Source organism: Amblyomma americanum, chromosome 7, assembly GCF_052857255.1.
Source record: "Amblyomma americanum isolate KBUSLIRL-KWMA chromosome 7, ASM5285725v1, whole genome shotgun sequence".
NCBI classification, from domain to species: domain Eukaryota; kingdom Metazoa; phylum Arthropoda; class Arachnida; order Ixodida; family Ixodidae; genus Amblyomma; species Amblyomma americanum.
This window is the reverse complement of record NC_135503.1, coordinates 93,251,386-93,273,659: the sequence shown is the minus strand read 5'-3', so window position 1 is coordinate 93,273,659 and position 22,274 is coordinate 93,251,386. Positions and strand designations below refer to the sequence as shown.

General features: G+C 46.0%; 1 protein-coding gene across 1 annotated transcript in view; it reads left to right on the top strand.

Annotated features, from left to right (window-relative positions):
* LOC144097334 (uncharacterized) overlaps positions 1-22,274 on the top strand; it is a 36,159-nt gene that overhangs the window by 8,765 nt on the left and 5,120 nt on the right. Inside the window, exons 2-7 of the mRNA XM_077630076.1 lie at positions 111-199; positions 2,219-2,450; positions 4,260-4,379; positions 5,289-5,377; positions 8,415-8,631; positions 10,704-10,749. Of these exons, the coding sequence (XP_077486202.1) occupies positions 111-199; positions 2,219-2,450; positions 4,260-4,379; positions 5,289-5,377; positions 8,415-8,631; positions 10,704-10,715 (759 nt within the window). The 3' untranslated portion in view covers positions 10,716-10,749. The remainder of the gene's footprint in view (positions 1-110; positions 200-2,218; positions 2,451-4,259; positions 4,380-5,288; positions 5,378-8,414; positions 8,632-10,703; positions 10,750-22,274) is intronic.

The window sequence follows — 22,274 nt, the reverse complement described above, 5'->3', positions numbered from 1 at the left end:
CATCATGTGTGCATCTATGTCGTCCACTTATCCCCAGCCAGCTGCTTTGGTTCAAGTTTAATAAAGATTTTCTCTCCGTTACTCTCGGCCTAACACTCTCTCCTGCTTAGGTGACACCCGTCTACATCAAACTCCCCAAGCCCATCCAGGAGCTCGGTGACATCTACATGCAGATGGTGATGCCCGTAGACTTCAAGAGGTAATCGGTTCTGCATGGTCTCGAGTTTACAGGAGCAGCCTGGAATTGCAGAATCTGTTTCCAGTAATGTTCACGGGAAACTTTCGGCCGGGGCTGGGCCCAACGTTCGCGTAATTGTTTTTTTTAAGATTATCACCAGCGGGGCTCTGTCCTTTTTAAGGAGCCGACGACCACATTTCATTATAGGCGGGAAAGAGGCGTGCAAGAGGTCAGTCTCGCCCAGCTGCCTCTTTTCTGGAAGACCTTTCGGGGCAGCAGTATTGATGTTCGGATAGGGGTTTTTCGAGCGCAGAAACATTTATGGAGACAGAGAGTGGGGGGGGGGGGGGGTGAAATACGCTTGTGTGGGACATGAGAGGAGTCTCAATAAAAGTGGCAGCCTCTGCCGAAACAGTGACACCGAGCGGTAAGAGGCGGTGTGACATTTCAGTCCCTGGGCTTCGCCAGTCGTAAGGAAGCTAAGGAGGCGGAGTCAGAGCTGTATCAAAAGAAAAGTTGCTTGTACAACCCAGAGAATGGCGATAGGTAGCATTGAACTGCACAAGCAATTCTGGTTGCAGATAGCATAGAAGTTGCAATGCACGGAGAGGCTGCCTGAACATTAAGTAAATGTAAGCTAATAAATGTAACGAGGGCATGGCAAAAGCGGACGCGAATACACTTGAGAATAATATATAAACAGGCAGCGCAGCCACCGCAATCATCCGAAGGAAAAGTTTTAACTACCAGTAAAGAAGGGTGCTAGGCAAGTGAACGCAGTCTGTGTTCCTTGTACTTCAGTGCATGCTTACACGAATTATTCATAGTGTTTGACTGGGAAGCCCTAGGTATGAGAGTAATCTGGGAACACCTTAGTAACCTCTGATTTGCCAACGGCTTTCTAGTGCTAAGTTTAATGGGATCAGAGTAAATTGTGCAGAGCCTAAACGCACGAAGTGGGATGGTCAAGAAATGGTCAAGAGTGAGGCAAGGGGTGAAAAGTTCACGATCACCCGTGAGACATCAGAGGGAGTAAAGGAATAATTATATCTAGGTCAAGTAGATTGAACGCAGATCGGAACCACGAGAAAAGAAATTATGAGGAGAATAATATTATGTTGTGGGGCCCAAGAGGGGAGGGGGTGCTGGCACTATGAGGTCACTAATAGAAATTGTACAATTTTTCTGGAGAGGAAAGTACATAATAGATGCATGTTGCCAGTACTCCCATACGTAGATAAAACCTAGAGGTGGACGAAAACGCTTGAAACAAAGCTGAGGACAGCCCAGTGGGCTGTAGGCAGGAGAGTGACCGGAATAATTTTTAAAGGCAGAAAGATTAGCGCGCAGTAATGACCAAGCTCGCTTTAATGATATATTGTCGGAAATACAGAGGAGGAAATGGCATGGCCATGCCATTTAATGTGTAGAACTGATTACTGGCGGACGATTAGTGTAACAGAATAGATTCCAGGGAAGGTAAATGTATACAGTGACAGACGAGAGTCATGTGTGCGAATGAGATTTGAAAGTCTGCGAGGATAGGGTGGCCAGGTCTGGGGCAGGGCAGGGTTATTTGAAGCGATGTGGGAGATAACTTTGCCCTGAAGTAGACGTTAGCAGAGCTGATGATGATGAAGCTAATACAATGATAGCAGCACAAAAATGCACGAATTATATTCACTGAGCACTGCGGCAGTACCTCGACCCATGGACGCTCTAACAGTTTCCCTGAATATGCTCACGCCTCCGTAATGGTGTGCGTTCGCCACAAGTCACTGATGATTAGGGTGGCGGTGCATGTAGTTGAGCCGGTAGTCGTACGGTGGTGGTCTATGCCCGATCGCAGGAGTACGTTGAATGTGGGCTCTATTTAAGGTAACATTTACACGCACAGTAATATTGCTTTAGCCAGAAAGCCTTCAGGAATTATACCTTTTATCACCCCGGTTTAACTACCCAGTTTCTCAGCAAAATTTTGCTCAGCATGTATGCGCATGGCGTGCTAGCCTGTGGCAATCACGTACGCTTTTCTCGTAGGGTGAACTGGGAGTTCACGCAGTCGGCGGACCGGCACCACGTGTGGAACTGCACGGAGATCGTCAACATCGGCCACCACACTGTGCGCGTCACCTTCCAGGATCTGGTGGATGGCAAGGAGGACAAGTACGAGTGGCACAATTCGGACGTCGGATCAGTGTGTCCAGTCTTCAAGCCGCACAGTGAGCACTTCATGCAGCTGCACTACGACAAGGAGGAGAAGCAGCTAGTGGTGAGTTGAAGTGGCAGCGACTTAATTCGCGCAGCCCCCCCCCCCTCTCTACCTCCACCCCCCAAAAAATGTTCATGCGAATGCAGCTCTCTCTGTCATGACCCATAGTTGAACCGCTGCTTCGATGGGAAAGCTTGGTCCCCAAAATCCACCCATAAACAATGAGAGCGTTGTGGGGTTTGCAAAACTTATCGCCTGACACAAAAAGTAAAAAAAAACCTGGCCTCAAACTAAAACGCAGTAGCTGCTTAAATTGTCGCGCTGTTGTCGTGATAAACTTACGAAAAACCTGGACAACAATAAAGATGGCAACGCATAGTATCGGAAAGGTGAAGGAATGACTGGATGAGTGAATGAAAGAAGTTAATTCGGCTCAGAGCATCGCTTTATCAACTGGTGCTATTAAGCTTCATAGGTACTGCACCCGCGCTTTCTACGTGGCATTGCTGGCCTGTGGGATTGAGGGAGGGGTCGGCTTGTTAGACTACGTCAATTGTGGTTGGGTGCTCATGATAGTGTTAGAACCAAGGAATGAATGCAGGCAGGAGAGAAGGGGATGAGAAAAGTTCGAGATTCGAGATCACTAAAGGTCATGACCTTCCGGCTAGAAAGAGACGGAGAGGGGAAGGGGCGGTTGAGGTGCGCATGAGGCAGTGCTCGGCTGAATAAGGAGAAGATCGTAAAGAGAGAAATGGGGTCTCGGCACAGTAATCCTCTGAAGTTCGATCGGATATATCTTGCCGGAGCTCATGAGCACGCTAATTACCGGGGGAAGCAGTACGTCCAGGCACCCAGATAATCCCGTAGGAGGACGCAAAAAAAAAAATGTGCTGCGTAGGAAGCTAGTAGCGTCGGGGTGGAGACAGAGAAGTGGTAAATGTTTACAAGTCGCTGGGGAATCAGAACATATTTACGGGCTCAGGGAGTACGCAGGAACGGGTGAACAGGCCAGTTACGGCAGTCGCGCATTCTAATATGGGCTGAATGCCTGTGAAACCTAGTCTAAGGGACGAGTGAACTGGGTATATATAGACTTTCAGTTGTGTGCGGTGTTAGTTGTATTTAAGTCCACTCAACGTGACAGTATGTCAGATGGGTGCTTCTTTGAAACAGCTCAACTGAGTAATTGACTGAAACATCTTGGAACTCTAGCTTTTAACGAGAGCGCTTTTGGGTGATTTTAACGCTCTTAATTAACATCAGCAAGTTGGAGTTCGATAGCACACTGAACGCGAAATGCTGTCTTGATTCACCAAAGAGTTCTTTATTAATAATGGTAAGTTAGGACGTTCAATTCAAAGAGAATATTTTGCTGCTTGCGTTTTGCTTGATGAACAGGTACACAGAATAATGGCCAAACAGCCAGCTGATATTCTCATAAATTCCTCTTTCTGCTGATTGATGCACTTCTTATGATGGAGTGAAGACTTATCGTGCAGGCACAGTGCACGTGTGGCGCCTCAGCAAGTTAGGTCGCGCAAAAACAAGGCCATTAGTACCAGTATGCTTGGTGGAAAGAGCAAAGCACTTCCACGAAATGCGCCACGTACGGCACTACCTGCACCCAGATTTTGCAATAAATAGGTTTAAAGTTTAGTATTAAAATATTGTTTCTGACACTAGATATCTGCGTAGCTTCGACCAGGCGTGTTAAAAAAATAAAGTATCGAAAAAAGGCCTATTTCATGATCTCGAGGCGCGTGTAAACTGGTACAAGCGTTTCGCATGTGCAATTCATTATCCCAACTCACGCGCTCTGAATCGTGGCGCGACGTGTGGTAAATAGTGAGTGCTTCCATTTCGTTGCAGACTCTAGTGAACGGGCGTGAGTACAACAGGCACGACATGGACGAGGGTGGCAAGGCCAACGAGTTCACACTGTACGGCACCGTCTTCATCCCCGATCTCGTCATCCCGTACCAGTTTGGCGTGAGCACTCTGCATATACTCTCTCCGACTTCTCACTACCACCGTCAGGGACCAAGAGAAACGTTGGGCGCAATTCGATTTTTGCTTCACTCCCGCTTTCAAGAGAAAATTGGCGAAATCCCTTCAGCAATGATCCCGAATATTGACCGCGAAGTCATCAGCATGGGCTAGATTACGCTGTCATTTGTTGGAACGCCGGACGCGTCGGGCAGGTTTGCTTGTGAGAAGTTTATATGCGACGGCTCTGATGTTATTCACGCGTATTCGCGCTGAAAGTTTGTCCCCGGCGTTAAACTGTTTGATGGCCATGTTCTACTCTCCGGTCGAATATCTGTATTTAAAGGTGAAATATCAACATAGCTGCAGCTAACAGTGATTTGAGCTGGCTCCATTATTCCAGGTTAAGGATTTCATAATTGCTTCAACATTTATGAAACCGGTCATAATTATGCAAAGCGAGGAGAAAACGAGTAAATACCGGACTGCATCGGCCACATCACGAATTGTTCCGGGAAACGCGGTTGGCTTTTTGGTTTGCGGCGAACTCGTAACAAACCTCTGAGTCTAACTCAACTAAGAGCAATTTGATTAGTTCGGTTCAGTTAGAACTTCTTTCTTCCTTGTCTTCTCACAGCTTGCAGCTGGGGGAACCCTCACGCAAGCTCACTATTTCCCACCCTCACATTGGCCCCAGCTTTGCTCCCGTTTACCCGTGAGAACTGCTGCTAAGGACTGAGGCGCAATTACTTTTCGACGTGCTATGATATTAACAGTTGTGCGCAGCCACAATTTTTGCTTCCCACTGTTACCGATTGACCATAGACGCCTGGCTAATTATGCGTGTGGTTCGCGTGTTGAAATGCGAGTGCTAGACTTTTTCGAATAGCACATTTGCGCTCTGTCTTGCAGTCGATGCCGTTCAGCGTGAACTTGAACGGCCCAGTTGTGTACAACGACACCTACTCCATTCGCTTCCACGTCAAGCCCAACGGAAAGAAGTAAGTTCCGTACTAGTACAGGCGTTTTCTGCTTTTTAATACCCAGTGAACCAGCAAGAAGGTTTGCACAGGAGCAATATAATTTGCAAGAATATAACTTGGAAGGACTACGATTGGCGATCACCCAAATATTAAGGAGTGCTTTTAATTTGTCAATTAACGCTTCACACAGTTCACATTGATCACTAGAAAAAAAAGAGGCAAATATCTATAAGCTATAAATACGGGGGTGCCTTCCTAAGCTGAGCTCGCAAGATAAAAGCTTTCTTGTCAAAAAAACAAAGTAAGCCACTGTAAAGGAATCTGGATGGCTTGGAAAAGGAGTATACACTATTTCAAAGGAATTAGGACCTCCTAGAAAAGGAATAAGATAAATCTAATATGAACACTTTTCGCTCTAAAATATTTATACCACGCGGTAGTTTACTCTAGATGCACAGTGCACAGTCTATTTTTTTATATGTCGCTAATACAAACGAGAGACTGAGCCACTAAAGACAAGTGTTAATGGGTCGCAGGCAGGGACACTGAAATGTTAGTTAACAATTAGGAGCCCAGAGCTCGGCATGATATATGAGGCATGAGATATGATTTAGTTGACTGCTGCAAATTGGTAGAGGGGACGAAAACAGTCCAATGGTATACGGCGAAGTGGAAATATGGAATGTCCGAGTACATGAAAACACTTGAACAATGGGCCGCGAGTTGTCATCTGGCTGAAGGCCCGAGATGCCTTAGCAGCTTTTCAACCTTCTCTGGCCAAGTTCGCGGCGTGAGGTCATTTGACAGTGTCCTGCCATCGGAACTCGTCAGCAAAGCGGCTCTAAGAATCCTGAGCAGTACCTTAAGCTAACTAAACAAGTATGTCCTCCCTTAGTAATAATGAGTTGTAACTAGAGGCGTAGCCAAGGGGGTGGCTTATGTGGCTTCAGCCCCCCTCGAATTTTTTTTCGTACTGTTAAGCACCGCCGACCAAAACAGCCACCGGTGCTGTAAACGATGCTGGATTTTGTCTACGATGTCTTTTTCACGTTTGAAAAGACATTTCGGCGCGAACATCGCGAACTCGGGCTGGATTTCGTGGCAGCTAACGCCTATGCACCTGGAGTCACATAAAGCAAGGAGCCCCTTCCGCGCTCAAAGTTTCAATGCCGTTTTGATGACGAGCAGGCTTGTCGCGGCATCTCGCGGCAGCCGCGGAATTTACGGAGCGCATGGATTTCAGTTCCGAAACTGTATGGACATAAATTTCTCATAATCTTTGCCCTTTACATAGCGAAGCTGCGAAATCGATGCAAGTGAAAAGCTCTGTTCCTTCAGGTTCATAAACTCGTAATTAGGAAAACGTACGAATATTAATTAGCCTTTAAAACCGCAGAAATTTTTGCCTTTTATTGTCACAGTTAGCATCATGATCAATGTTATCATGCGAATGCGAAAATTATGATTACATCAATAACCAATTTTACCGACCTTGCTCATCGAAAGCCCGGCCCACACGGCATTTCCAAACACTCTCGAACTTGTCGCATCATTTGTGGCTTTCGTTTATCTTTTTCTTTCCTTTTTAGCTACCTGACTTTTCTTCGTTTTTGAAGCAGACCAATGTCCTTCGATAATTTTCTGTGCAGAATGATTGTTGCCGCTTTGCAGGCAGCTAAAACACACATTTAATATTGATTTCTGCAATCTTCCTCTATTATTCTATCCATATGGTGCTGTCGCGACCGCAGCGTGGCCAAAATACATATCACGATTTCTGCGATCATCTTTTATTTCTTGTACGATAGCCTGCCTTTCTATGCGTAAAGGTTACTATCTGTGATTGCGCAACATGTTTGACATATTATATACAGCAACTTTACCTTAGGTATGTAGATTTACTAGAGAATATGCGTATATTTAAATATTTCCGTGGCACGTTTTGCGTGTACATGCAGTGAACTTTGTTTCCAGCGACGCTTTTTTGCCCTTTCTCAAGCTGTACCGTCGCATTCGTGACATTACATTTTATCTTCGCATTTACAATGTATATTTTGCAGAACTCTTTTTTATATGTGCTCTCTGTTGCGACTATAATTTCGGTGCAATTACTTACAGTGCTCCATCGATCAAAGCTGCGCCCGCGCAGTACATTGGAACGAAGGACAGCGTCACTGAGATTTTTTCCTGGCCACTGCATATGTAGAAAATTGTAAACAAGGTTTTTGAATGACAAAGATTCGTTAAAATATTTGCCCTCAACTTGATTACTCATATCAGGGACATGCACTACTTTGCTGGTTTCCAACTGATATAGTTCTACAATTCATCACACATTTTCTTTACTTGCTAAATAGACAAAAATATGGAAGCATTTATATCAGTTATTTGCGCCACCGTTTTTTGGGACATACGAATGTATTCTTTTATGAAAAATACATATTTTACTTGTCGTGACAGGGCGTAACGTTCAAGAATTCATTTGCAGCATCTAATACGCAATAGCATTGGCAATTGCAATGCAGTTATGATTAATGTATTTGATCCCTCTACAAATTCTATACGGAGGAGGCTGCGCTGAAACATTAGCTCTCCTCGAACAAAATTTCTGGCTACGCCACTGGTTGTAACTAATGAAGAACATGAAGGTTAGAAGACTCTGAAAGGGCTTGAAACTCCCAGTGACGTCAGTAATGTAATAATAATACACGCCTGCTCAGTAAATACCTGTCCACGCGCTCAGGTAATCAGTGTTTGTAAGGCGTGGGTGCCCGTTCTCAAACTAGAGCGTGCGGCATTTGACGTTCATTGAACAGACAAGTGACGTACCTCAGTTTACGCTATCGCTGCAGTGTCAAGCACCTGCGGGATTTCGCGCGTTCGGTTGACTGCATGGCGGGAACGCTTGGTGTAACGGTAACATTCGTTCATTTATTTGAGCACTCAGTACGTACGCACTGTTCGGCACTCTCTGGCGTAGATTCTCGTACGTCTCGCACTGGCACGGTGACAATTGTTTACACAAATCTACGCGGTGCCTTCGCTTGGTTCGCAGGATGTCGCTGAACTTTGGCGAGATAACCTTCCACATCAACCTGGAAGAGCACAAGGAATTGATGGGCAATGCTTCGTACGAGGAAATGCAGGTGTCGTCCCACTCGAGCTGCGCGTTCGTCACCCTGAACCGCAAGATCATCGACCAGTCCATGCGCCGCCTCGTCACACCCGTCATGATCATCGACGGCGACATCGAGCTCGTCAGCCTGCAGATCGTGAGTGCTCCACTTTTCCTATGATTCACACTTCCTGGAGCGAGCACTTCGCGGCAGATGCAGTGCAAAATGACAGCGAAGACAACTGCAATCCAGAAGCCGTATCAGAAGACGCAGAAACAGAGTTGTAGTCAACTCTAGTCATTGTAGTTGCTAAACTATCGACCCAAACATGTTATTTATCACATCGATAAACCTATGGAATGCAGGTTTTTTTATACTGCAGCGTTTAGAACTGAAAGAAGGATTGAAATCTATAGTAGCGAACAGAAGAACTTGCAGATGCACCATATCTATATATATATTCAATAGGGACTGCATTTAGGAAGCGCTGGATTCTGAAAACAAAAAAATTCATTGAAACGCAAATGACTAATCACACTTGATCTTTATTCGGCAGAAAAAAGCCTTGCGCCTCTTTAAGTTTGTTGATGATGTTTCGAGACCACAGACAATCCTCCCTCGAATGCTGTATACTTGTTTGGTGCCGCATGGACGTTGGTTTCGGGATTTGTTTAGAAGTTTAGACGGATCGTTTCGGGCACGTTGTTTCTAAACTGCGGATTGCATGTAGTGAGTCTCACATTGTTGGTGGCCATTATGACAATGTAACACCTACGTGCAGACACGAAAATACCGCAAGCCTCTTCAGGGCCCGCAGGAACACTCTGCGTCAGGCGGCATCGTCAAAAAACTTGCGTTCTAATGCTCCAAGACGGATGTAGAAAATCACTGAAACAAAAATGCAAATTAATAGCCGTAAACCTAGGGCCGATGGCGATGACTACTAATCGAGGATGTCTAAGAGACTGTGCGCTCGAGCAGTGGGAATTAAGGAATGGCCGATGCATCCACTGGAATGAAGAGCTATAGCTTGTTTCTTGCTCAGATTCTGTTCGAATAAAGAATAAGTTCTTACCAACAGTTGAGCATAATGTCCATAGGACTCTTTAAATGACATCAATGTACACCCAACCACCAGTGACCTGAGCATACCAGGTACAGTTAGAGTTTATCACCCAAGGAAATCATTAACCGTAGACAGTGTGGGCTATTTTTAATTATATAGTGTTCAGTAACGAACAATCAAACGCGTTTAGAGCTCTCAATGTTCTTTTGCATTATGATGAAGGAACTGTCCACCAGGCATCACTTATATGCGTCATCCCACTACGTAGAGTAGGCAGCTCATCTGGCGGAGAAGAAAAAAACAAACAAACAACTATGATTCACAATGCCCACGGTTAATAGAAAACTCGCAATTTCTCAACAGAACAATGCTAAGATCCAAACGAGGAAGTCTGTGCCATAGTTTAACTTTAATGATATTATTGACTTAGCGTTAAGAACGTCGCACCTTCAAAGTGAGGCGCCGGCCTGTAGCCGAACTGCGCCAACGCGATAAAGGAGTGAGATCTAGCATTGCCATATAGGTCTGAGATGAATCTTAGCCTGCTGTGCGTGAAGGGGCGTGAGTGAGGGCTGGAAAGAACCCCACGACCGAGAAAAGCAAGAAATCTGCCACAATCCTGATAGAACATTCCAGTGCATTTCTCACACTAGCTGCCGCTGAGGACTTCGATCATTCAAAATTGCCAATAAATTGCTTCGTTTTAATAAGAAACAAAGCGTACGCATGAGTAAAACACTGATGCTGGAGCTGAACGAGTAATGCATTGCGGCTCACTGCATTGAAGTTGAAGCTGCGTAAGAACAGTTTTAAATCTTGTATTTTATTAATAATATGTAATTATTATTATTACAAAAACAAGTTGGTGATTGTGTTTTCAAGACTGCACAGAGTTAAGTTGGTTCATGTTTATAAAGGAGATTATTTAACAGTCCCAAGTCTGAAGCCAGTTGCGCAAGTTAAAGCCAAAGGGTGCTTCGCGTAGTGTCACGCAGAAGCAGCGACGTAGACGCACGAGGTTGCCGTAATGGGCAGATATCAGTGCTGCCAGGGTGTACTTACCACGATTGCGATACAGCAAGTTTCTTCAGGGAACATCATTATAGGCTTAGTTATTTCTTGTTTTACTTTTTCTTACCTGCAAGCTCGATTCTCTTTCCAGGGCAAGGGCTAAGTGCAGGCTTCAGGAACATCCAGAAACCTCCTCCGTAAGTGCCGTTATTTTTTTTCACGTGGCATCGAGTAATCGATAGTTATTCAAGGGCACTCGTCTTAAGAGTGGCTTCGCTGTAGAGCGTCTGCTTCTATCGAGCCCCTCATTAAGTCGCGTGCACACGAAGAGCAAATTGCTTCATTGAACAAATTAGCAGGATATGTGGGTTCTTTCTGACCTTAGAAAAAAGCAACACGAAATGACCGTTAATAACATTCCACCCTGGTTCTCTTAAAGCTCACTTTTCCGCTCTCGTACAGATTTATTTCTTATTAGAATTGGCATTGGCCCTGTTTTACGTCAGTGTGTGGGCGGGGCAGTATTTTTCTCATTCATTTGGGAATTGTCAAACATAATTTGTTTCATTCTGCTAACAACGCTTGCTGAAAGGTACCTCCATGAGCACGCTTAACACGAACGCTCGATTGTGCGTCCTGCACCGATATTACAGCCCCTGAGCGCTGGGCGCTTTGTCCGAGATCATACTGCACGGTGTTTTTGCTGCTGTTAGAGACAGATCGTCTCTGCTTACACCTTAACTTTGTCTCAGACCCAGTGGATTACGCCCAGCGGCGCTAACGTCACTTCATGTTAAGCGTGCTGACGGCGGTACTATCATGGGCTGTTCGATATCCTCGGGATGGCAGAGCGAAACTTTGTTTCACAAGGTTTTTTAAATGTATCAAGGTATTTAGGAAAATCTATTGAAGGTATTGGCAACAACTGTCTGCAGAGGTATGAACAGAATCGGCGGATATAAAGTTCCTAGAAGAGCTGTACACCAAGAGTGGCTTCTCTAATAACAAACTTCACTAAGCTGCATCTTGCATAGGCAATTAAATGTCGACCTCAGGTTATCGCCAGAGAAATGTAGCCAAGACGCGCTACTGTTCAGGTGGCCTTGAGCCTTTAAAAAGAAATCTTCCTCCTCAAAACGAGCGAAAGATGTCTGTTTTTGAAGAGAGAAAGATAAAGTCACAATTAGTGAGCAGGAATAGCTTGTCGAATGCTTCTTTCAGTGCCAGCCCGCTCTAAGAAACCGAAGGCCGCGTTCAGTTCATACTTACGGCTTTTTGAGACGAACTGATCTGTTTTGACCGGTTCTGATTGTTGCATGCAAACGGCTACGCACAGGCCCGTAATGTGGAAGGCAAGCACTGAGGATGAAGCTGCGAAGATGCGAATCTGTTATTGTGCGCTTGTGCCATTTCAGCAACGGAGGAAAATCACACATTGTGAGAGAAGAATGATCGTGGTAGCTGTATTTAACGCCCTGCATATCACGATAAAAGTGCCTTCAACTGAGCTGCGAACCGATACCCATTTCCACGTCTTGCGAATCAGTCGCTGGATGGCTGGATGCACGGGCGTCGTAGATTGTGCCGGCGTGTGTGCGAGTATGCAGCTTTCATTGCACCGTCGTTAAGTGTTCCGTAACAGTAAGTGGCACTCAGCAGGTGGAACCCATACATCGCAGAGTACTTAAGGAGTGTCATGCGCTTCCCTTAAGCCGAACCCGCCGCTCTCTTCAAAGAGCTTCGAGTCCCCTCGCCGCGCGCACATGTCCGACGCAATCGACGTGCAAGAGCGTCTAGCCGCCTCTCAGGAATACCATGCAAACCGGTCGGCGTTGGCCGCCAACGCAGTATGCAATTTGCTGAGGGCGCGTGGCCGCAGGGCCTTGACATTGACTCGAGCATGCTAATCGAATTGAGCGGGTGCGTGCCGCGAAAGGTACCCAGGCTTGCTGACGTTGGCTCGCTGAATCCTTGAACTGAGGGAATCCTTGTAGTACGTTACCTGCACCGAAGCCTCAGATCGATAAATTACGCTTATGGTCCTTTCTGCAACGCGAAAAAAAAGTAAAGCAGCAAATGCCTTACGATGAGAGCGTGTCGCTTTGCTGAGGGCATGCTTCATTATTTGGTAAACAACCTGTATGCCAGTATAGGCATTGTTTCCATTTGAATTCAAAGCGATTAGCATAAAGCGGTCAGCTACTCCCTACCAAGAAATTGTGAGCAAAAGCGTTTGTCAACGAGAGATTATCAACGCAATTTTTTTTTCATATATTGTACGACTCCACTATAACAATCTATATATCCGCAGATCTCCCGTCGGAACGCTTGCACTTTTTTTCCTATAAACGTTTTTGCTATCGTCAAAAAAGTTTCCCATGGTCTTGTATGGCAGTATTAACTGCGCGATCCGAGCGGTGGAAAAACTTTAAAAGAAAGATTTGGCTGGGGCATTGAAAGAATGAATCATTACCTTTAATATTTGTATAACAGTGCCTTGTAACATTCCAATGTTCGAAATTTTTGTCCAATAATGCTGAATATGCGTACTAGTTCTCTTGGCTGTCCAGCACTGCTTGGATACTCAAGCTTTACGATCATTTGAGAAACCCTTGAGAAGCTTTGGAATCATTTGAGCTGCATCTCGATTAACCTAATAATTAGACACTATCGTGTGCATCGCATATCTGCGTGTTTGGTTTATGGAAGTTTAACGTCCCAAAGCGACTCAGGCTATGAGGGACGCCGTAGTGAAGGACTCCGGAAATTTCGACCACCTGGGGTTCTTTACGTGCACTGATATCGCATAGCACACGGGCCTCTAGAATTTCGCCTCCATCGAAATTCGACCGCCGCGGCCGGGATCGAACCCGCGTCTTTCGAGTCAGCAGTCGAGCGCCATAACCACTCAGCCACCGCGGCGGCTATATCTGCGTGTAAATCTTATTATAACTAATGTGGAAGACCTAACAAGGGAAGCCCATGGACACATGTTTAGCATTAACTTCAATACAATCAAAAACTTCGTTACCATATCCAGCAAAACAAGAATATATAAAATATTTATTACTGCAGACCAAACGGCGCAGCAGAAGAGCCTTTATTTTTGTCTTGTTACACACTCAGGCAGCAATATGTTTTCGTTCAACGGCGAAACCAACCGCACTCCACACTTGCTTTGTGCAGTATTTGTGTGTTCTCCTCGTTCACTGCGGCAAGGCGCCAGATTCTGTGTAATCGTTGGCCCAAAGATTTAGTTTCGACAAAGCTTATCTTCAGTCTTTCAATCTTGGTTTGAAGTAAATACTTGCGCGGCGTGAAGAGAACAAAAATGTCCTGACATTGTGAAGTACGGAGGAGCAGGCGCTCTGGAACAAACTCTCTTGATTGGCGGTTCAGTAAGCGAATTGCAATTTTTCAAAATTATAGAAAGATGCGGCGGAATAAATGGATGCATATGCTTTTTTATGCGTCCGTGGGAGAATCTAGAAGCACTTTGTTTTAAGAAGACATGTTCAGCACCTGATACTGATTTCAGCGGCCTTCCAAATTTCTCTGGGGGCGTTTAGGCGTCTAAGATTTAAATTACGCCATCAGCCTTCGACAACAAAAACATACCTTTAAGGCGTTTGTCGCAACGCAAACAATCAAACGTGAGATAAGCACTGCAAGACTGACATTATCAGATATAAGCTGCATGGTTTGCGCCTGAACCAGACAAAGCATGAGATCCGCTACAGCTAGCTTGATGAAGGTTTCTTGTAGATGGTATGGGACTTAAGTTGGAAGTTTCTACTTTTCAATCTTCTTACGATAAACATGAATAAGCAACAATATTTCGGATTTGTGTGTAGCGCTCTTTCTTAATTATTGATAAAAATGTTGGAAACCACTATATGCCTTGAGGACCTTGTCAGCTAGAAAAAATCACCATCATAATTGTTCATCATCAGGTTTAAGATCAATAGCTTCCCAGCAGCACTTAAGTAAACTACACCTGAAGAAAATCAGTGATAGTTTCTGTTTGAATAATTACTCAAGCGAAACAATTCTCTTCAGCAACGTCATCACTATATCTCTCTCATCAACTACCGTAGTATGGAAGCCGCTATCTTCTTTTTCTTGAGCAAAGCAAGTGGTAATGATAGTAAAACACTTCATTTCAAAGCACAAACTCGGTAGTCTTTTTTTTTTATTCGAGAAGTGTACCATGAGGCATAAGTTGAAATAGGAAAGGGGGGAAGGAATGCACGGGATTGAAAGTTAAAAGAAGGAGTGAAGAACCGTTGCGCTGAGGTAGTCGCAGAGGTTGTTAATGAAACGGTTGTCCATTGTCCACTTCACGAAGTCACTTTTGCGGTTCCACCGCAGGCCCACCTCCCTGAGGAGCCGTTTTCTGATAGCAGCCGTCGCTGGGCACGTCCACAACAAGTGCCGCACATCACATATGTCCGGTGCAGCGCTACAGTGAGGGCACCTGTCAGGTAGTGGCAGATCTTTGGCACGCCACCGATGACGGACAGATGGTGTCAGAGCCGCCCCTGCCCGAATCCGGCGCACGGATACCTCCTCCTCCCGAGTAAGACTACGGGGGAGAGGGTGCGAACACGGAGGAATTAGAGCGCGTGTTCGCTGGCGCAGAACTTCGGAATCGGAAACGTGGGACAGGAACGGATCTGGGGGAAGAGGGGAAGGTGACGGATCGTCTAATGTATTAAGATGAGTCATAGCATCCGCTTGAATGTTATGTGGATCCTGGGCATGGCCGCGAATCCAGTGTATGCGCACAGGACATGGATACTTTGCGCAGAGCAAATGAATAGATTGTGAAATCTGGAACGTTCGTCGAACAGCCTACAGCTGTTTCAGGGCGGCGCGGGAGTCGGTGTAAATGTGAACTGTATTGAATGTTGGAACGAGCGGAAGGGAAGCAATGGCATTGTAAATGGCTTGAAGTTCCAATGCCAGGGGAGTGCACGTATCCGCAGTATACGTCGCGCGAGAGTTGAGATGCGGATGAGATGGACTATACACAGCAGTAACTCCCCTCTCTGCAGAATGAGATGCATCCGTGTATAATATGCACCCTTCAGGCAGATACGCTGCTGATACCGACGGGGAAACAGTGGGGCGATTGTAGTCGAAATGCACACCAGGCGGCGCTTATCCCCTTCACGACTAGGGTGCCTCAATGCCAGCGCCGCATTGAGGCGCCCTATCACGACAAGAAGTGAGCCAGGTATGCCAGGAGCAGCAAAGTAGTATCGCGGCATTCCGCGTAGGATGCAGTGCGTATATGTTGTATTTCGTACACGCGGTTCTTTCCAAATGGCATATTACTTTCGCTCGTCTGAAAGTGATGCACGACATTCGTGGCGCACAAAATTTAGCTGCAAACACGTAGCTTCAGAACCGTGTTTTAGTAACGAATATCAAGTTATCGTGATATTTCCTTCCTGGCGGGAGCCTTTGGGTGTAGAATTCGACTTCACAAAAACCAGGTATTACATGTATACATAGATTGACAGGAAACATGTAACACTAACTGCTCTTTATTTGTCGTATGCGTTATTTAGTTATCGACCGTTTTGTTATAACGCAGTTTCACTGCACTGGCGTCTCGGCGGTGGCTGCCCACCCGTAACGCAGTAGCGCTCCCTGGCCAAGAAGACGCGAGCGGTAAACAAGGCGCGCCGAACCATCTCCTGGCTTAAAGTAGTTCTTTGTTTTTTGTTCGGTATCGAACACGTGACGCGTGCACCGAGGTGAACTTGAGTGATGACGCATGCTGGCCTCCTCTCTGCACTTAACAACACTCGCCCTTTTCATTTCTTTTTCTTATCGGTCAATCTTGCACCGGGCCCGAAGACTGGCCGTGTGCTTTCCACAAGTCGGCAGTCAGATTGGTGTGCTTTTGCTTGTGTCGTTTAGAAAGCCGTCCTGAGGTTGCCTAAGAGCGATCAATTCTGAAAGGCGATAAAAAGTTGCATCCTGGCCTCTTCTGCAAAGCTAGACAACCTTGCCGGCTCGCTTCAGACAAGTTCAATGACGGCAGCAGGTCGAAGGTCTCTGAGATGCAGTGTTTTTGTTGCTGTTCTCAACTTTTCCCAGCGAGACCCTACCGGGCAATGATCTGCAAATCGGAAGAGAAGAAACTCAAACAAGCAAGAAGAAGAAGGAACAGCCAAGAAAGAAAGAAAATTTTCAAATAATTCAATAAGTGCCCGTGATTCCCGGGTCCGCCGATTCGGCTGGGGAGCGCTGCTGGTAGATTCTCCATATTTTCTTATTTTATTCTTTCCCGTCCCTGCTTAGCCTATCCCCTTTCACTTTTACGCTTTTTTAACAGCCAGAACAACTGTCTACACTATTCCATCCTTTTAAATTATTTTATAATCGGCTCCATTAACTCAACCCCCGGTACAGCAGTATTGCGGGAGGGGACCTAGCTCTTTAGGGTGCTTCTTACAGCCTGCCCGTCTGTCTAAGCGTGTTTTTTAGCCTGGCGTACTTCAACTACTGCTCAGTCTATCACTACTGATACATGAACCTCCTTTTTACAATGTTGGGTCTCATTTGTCTCTTCAGACTCTAGCCTCTGTAAGGCTTCGGTGCGGCCTTCAGTGGCCGTAGTCGCGTTTGAGGCAACATTATGTGAATTTTCACTGCGTTATCACTTTGCACAGGAAGCCGGGAGAGAAGACTCTATATACTGATCCGCCCATCTGTCTTGTAGGGAGAAACTATGGCGACGCAATCAGCGCTCGCGTAAATGACTCGCGTGCAGTTCACATCTTATTATTGTCATGCCGGCTTCGGCATGTTTGGGCGGATCATGTCAGTATCCAAACTAGCACGACAAGGCCAAGCGAGATAGACGGCCTCTATCACAGAGAGAACAGAACACTTGAAGCTCGTTCACCATGACATTCAGCAGCGCGTGCAGCGCAGGAAATACAAAAGACTTCATAGAACGCGCCTTTATTGAAAAAGAAAAAAAGAAAATATCACGTCAAAGCCGCTGACTGTACGTAATGTGCCGTATTTTAGGTGATCAGAGGAGCAGAGAAAGAGTACAAAATATTTTGTTTATTCTCCTGTTAAGGAGGGACGGGGATTACAAGGCGAACGTTAGTATGAGTCGAGTCTAGGTAGAATAGCATTCACAGTACTAATGTAGATTATCGTGAGGTACGCTCCTACAAAGTCTTGATATCATCGCGAAGTTTAAGAGATATTAAGTCCGGAAGGGGAGGGTGAGTGAGTGTACGTAGATAAAAAACTAAAATTCCTACAATATTCGATATTTTTTCACTTTTATTTGCTAGATCAGTTTCGAAAAATGACTAGTCAATAAAACTGAAAAGATTTTGCCAGTTTATAATAAGTAAAAAGAGGTCTCATTCAAATATCGACATCTTTTTTTTTTTGTGGTGTGACTACCCCCGAAGAAGTTTTGTTTTAATATTCGCACTGCCAAAATCGCATAAAGCCAGCATGTAGTTGAATTTATGACGAAATGTGGCCCAGAAGGCGAGCTGAATAGTTGTATATTGTACGCGGGTTCAAAAATTATGTTAGTTGGACTCATCGAAATCATAGTTTCCAAACACGGGATTCATAGAGGAAAATTAACTGAGAAATATGGGCTCATTATTTCAGGAGGCATACAGTTGATTTCGGAAACCGATATTATCAAATTTTTCTCGAAATTTATTTCCAAATGAATATTTCACTCAGGTTTGCCTTCATGATCTTCAAAAAGTTCGTATGTTTTCGGGCATGTTTCAATATCGACAGAATTTCATCTCATTTCATAGATTTTCTGTGGGAATACTACCGGGTGTTTCAGGAAGTAGCTTGAAATATTACTAAAGAAAGGAAAAGTTTTCAGGAAGCACTTTTCTGGCACGACGGACGTCGTAAAATTGGTAAATTGGTTTTTGGTGACAGGAAATGGCGCAGTATCTGTCCCACATATCGGCGGACACCTGAACCGCGCCGTAAGGGAAGTGATAAAGGAGAAGTGAAAGAAGAAAGGAAGAAAGAGGGGCCGTAGTGGAGGGCTCCGGAATGATTTCGACCACCTAGAGATCTTTAACGTGCACTGACATCGCACAGCACACGGGCGCCTTTGCGTTCCGCCTCCATTAACGGGCGTCGTTAATTTTGAAAATCTTACTAATTTGCTGCCTACTTAAGTAGAATTTTCTAATTGCCATTTAAATTGAGAATGCCCGGCGGTTAAAGTCAATGGCGAGTTCGTAGCGGCGGAGATCAAATTGTCATGCAAGCTTTGACAAGGAAAAAAAAAACTCATGCCGCAAAGCCCTAGAGCGTAACGAATTGTGAGATTTCTTTTTTCTTTTTGCCCAAAATGCAAAAACACAGCCCACCAGGTTGGCAGGACGTTCAATGCAAGCACTAAGTCCGCTACTGACGTTTTGTGCTGCCTACGGCTTCCAATTCGAATCGTCTGCTCTGTTTTACCATGACCTGCATTTCGTTTTGCATTGCCCTTCGGTGCAAAGAAAAGAATAGGGATCGACAGCTGCATGGCGGTCGGTTTTCATAAATACAAAAAAAGGATTACAAGCGCTTGTGAAAACCTTGATGTAAAAAAAAATCGCTGTGGTTTAGCTCTGGTTAACCCCGGTCGAAAGCGAAAACTCATATTTTCTAGCGCTTAGTGAACACAAGAACACAAATACACAGGACGTACGCTAGCACATCTGAAAAATTCTGAGGTAGGACAGGATGAAAGAAAGGGCCCATTGTACTAGAAATGATATTTAGTAAGGCAGAAACTTGGGCTAGTTGGATATTGTTTGAACTCATATTTTCTATCGCTTAGTACGTCCTGTGTATTTGTGTTCTTGCTTGTCCCTTGTGTTCACTAAGCGCTAGAAAATATGAGTGCAAAGAATATCCAACTAGCCTAAGTTTCTGCCTTACGAAAGCGAAACGCTGCATCTCCCTGGCTACGTTTGTGGTCAGCGACTGGCGGTTCCCATACATAGCCATGCTGATACACACAGACACACACACAGTAGTAGGCATATTGTAGCGTGAGCTACACTGGTCGAGGTTGAGCAGTTTTGCGTGGCTCCTGGAGAGCCGTGCTGCGGATGCGCGAGGAGCAGTGACGTCACATGGCGCACAGCTGGCGCGCCGGAGTCGTTGCCACCGCGCGCGCCTTGCCGGTCAGCGCATTCCAGAGTGAAGTCATAGCCGCCGCAGACGCACTGGCGCCGGCGTGTGCTCAGCTGTGCGCCTCCGTTGCGCAGTAGCCAAGTCTGACGCTGCGCCGGAGCCGCTTGATAGCGCCTCGCATTTTGTGCGCATGCGCAGAGGTATCAGTGGGGGTACACATATAGCGGGGCGTTAGCCAGTGCGGCATAGCCATGGAGAAGGAGAGCGAAATTTCGGCTCAGCGGCTCAGCGTAGCTAACGCTACGTATATCGTGGCATAGCCGAGCTAAGCCACTGCTAATTTTTTTATTTGTTAAACATCTTGCTTTCTTCGAAACTACAGCAAAGGCGCTCACGCAAGACAGTATATATTGCATATAGCTTCGGTGATAATTACAACTGTATTATTGCTCGTTGTATGCGGAGATATGAAACCAAATCCGGTTCCAAACGACGCGCAAAACCTGCAGACCATTTCAGAAAGATAAATTGGAAAATAAATTGGTTCTTTGAGGAAAGAAAATGGCGCAATGTGAGAAAGGTGTCATTTCCTTTTCCTAAAACCGACTTCATTTTCCTTCGCTTACGGAGCGGTTCGGGTGTCCACCGAGATATGTGCCACAGTCGTAATTTCCTTTGCTTAAAACCAACCTTCATTTTATTTTCCTTGCCTTACGGCGCGGATCGGGTGTCGACAGAGATATGCGAGACAGGCGTCATTTCCTTTCCTTAAAAACAATTTTCACTACATTTTTATCCACTTACAGGCATGGTTCGGGTGTCCACCGAGATATGTGAGACAGGCGTCATTTCCTTGTTTGACCGCGGCGGCTGCGTTTTTATGGAGGAAAAACGCTAAGGCGCCCGTGTGCTGTGCGATGTCAGTGCACGTTAAAGATATCCAGGTGGTCGAAATTTTTCCGGAGCCCTCCACTGCGGCACCTCTCTCTTCCTTTCTTCTTTCACTCCGTCCTTAACATTCCCTTACGGCGCGGTTCAGGTGTCCAACGATATATGAGGCAAATACTGCGCCATTTCCTTTCCCCCAAAACCAATTATTATTATTATTACTCTAGCTACGTTTAAGGTCAAACTTGCGTCCCCGCTGACGGCTCGAAAATCTGGCGTAGTGGTTTTTCGCTTCAAAAAATTAGTGTGTTTTAGTTTCACGTACGTAGAGGGTTCACGTACGCAAACGTGAGAAGTCTACGTAGCCTGCACGCAGGTGGTTTGAAACCCTTATAGTTACACGTACGCGAAACTCGTTTCGTCCGAACTGGTGAGAGCTGCCTCCCACCCCTTATGCGTTGGCTGGTTATTATTAGTGACCGCCTGATTTATTTGGCAGGCCCATACCATATGGAACACGTCCACCGTCTCCCATAATTTGCATTGTGACTCAAATGACTCCGGATCTACCGCGTGTAGCCTTCGTGGGTTGTTGTGTTTGCTTTCAACTTGCGGAGGTGTAGTTCCTCCCCTTTGTCTAGTGTCTTAGCCGGCGGAGGGTATACCCGACGGGGTAATCGTAAGTGCTGAAGTATGTCGGTGTAATTTAATAGTGGGGTAGGAGGTACCACGACATCCGTACTGGATGCCCGGGGGAGAAATGCTCGGGCTGAGTCATGTGCGGTCTCGTTCTCTGGGATGCCCTTGCGACCTGGTACCCATATTATGTGTTTTTTTTGGCGGGGGGTCGGGGGGGGGGGGGGGTTGGTAGCCACGGGTGTAGCCATCTTGTAGGAATTTAGCTGCTAGCGGTGCGATCCTGCCCCTGAAGTAATTGCGATACGCTGTCTGTGAATCGGTAAGAATGTATTCCGAGGTAGCGTGTGTTGCAGCTACAGCAATCACGACTTCTTCCGCGGCCAGTATGTCCTGGCTAGCCAGTACTAGTCCGTTTCGGTGCACTAACGCGACGGCCGTCATTCCCTGCTCGGGATCCGAAGCATCGACATAGAACTCGCCCTCGCGCCCGCCGTAGTGCCTTTTCATAGCATCGGCTCGTGCTTTCCGTCTTGACTGATGACAATTGGGGGTGCATATTCCTTGGTAGTGGAGCTCCCTTGAATTGTCCTCTCCATGAGGCTGGATGTAAGTTTTGGTGTCTAGCTGTCGGGGGCAACTGATGTTTAAATCACTGAGGACTTGTCAGACAGTCCGAGTAGGGGAGAGCAGTACCAACTGTGCCGTGAGGTGTGCCTCTATCAGCTCGTCGATCGTGTTGTGCACGCCCAGTCGTAAGAGCGGGTCCGTCTATGTCGCAAGAGGAAGGCCCAGGGCCTTCTTGTAAGCTGTTCTTATTATGACGTCGAGGTTCTTGATGTCACGCTTCTTGACGCGGAGGTAGGGCGCTGCGTAGATGACGGGGCTTACGACGAAAGCTTGCACTAGTCCAAGAGTATCTTCTTCTCGCATCCCTGGTTTCCGGGACGTTATCCTGGCGGTCATCCTGGCCACTTGCTCGCTCACGAGCCGGAGTTTCTGGAGAGTGAGGAAATTGTCGCCGTTATTATTTATGTACAGACCC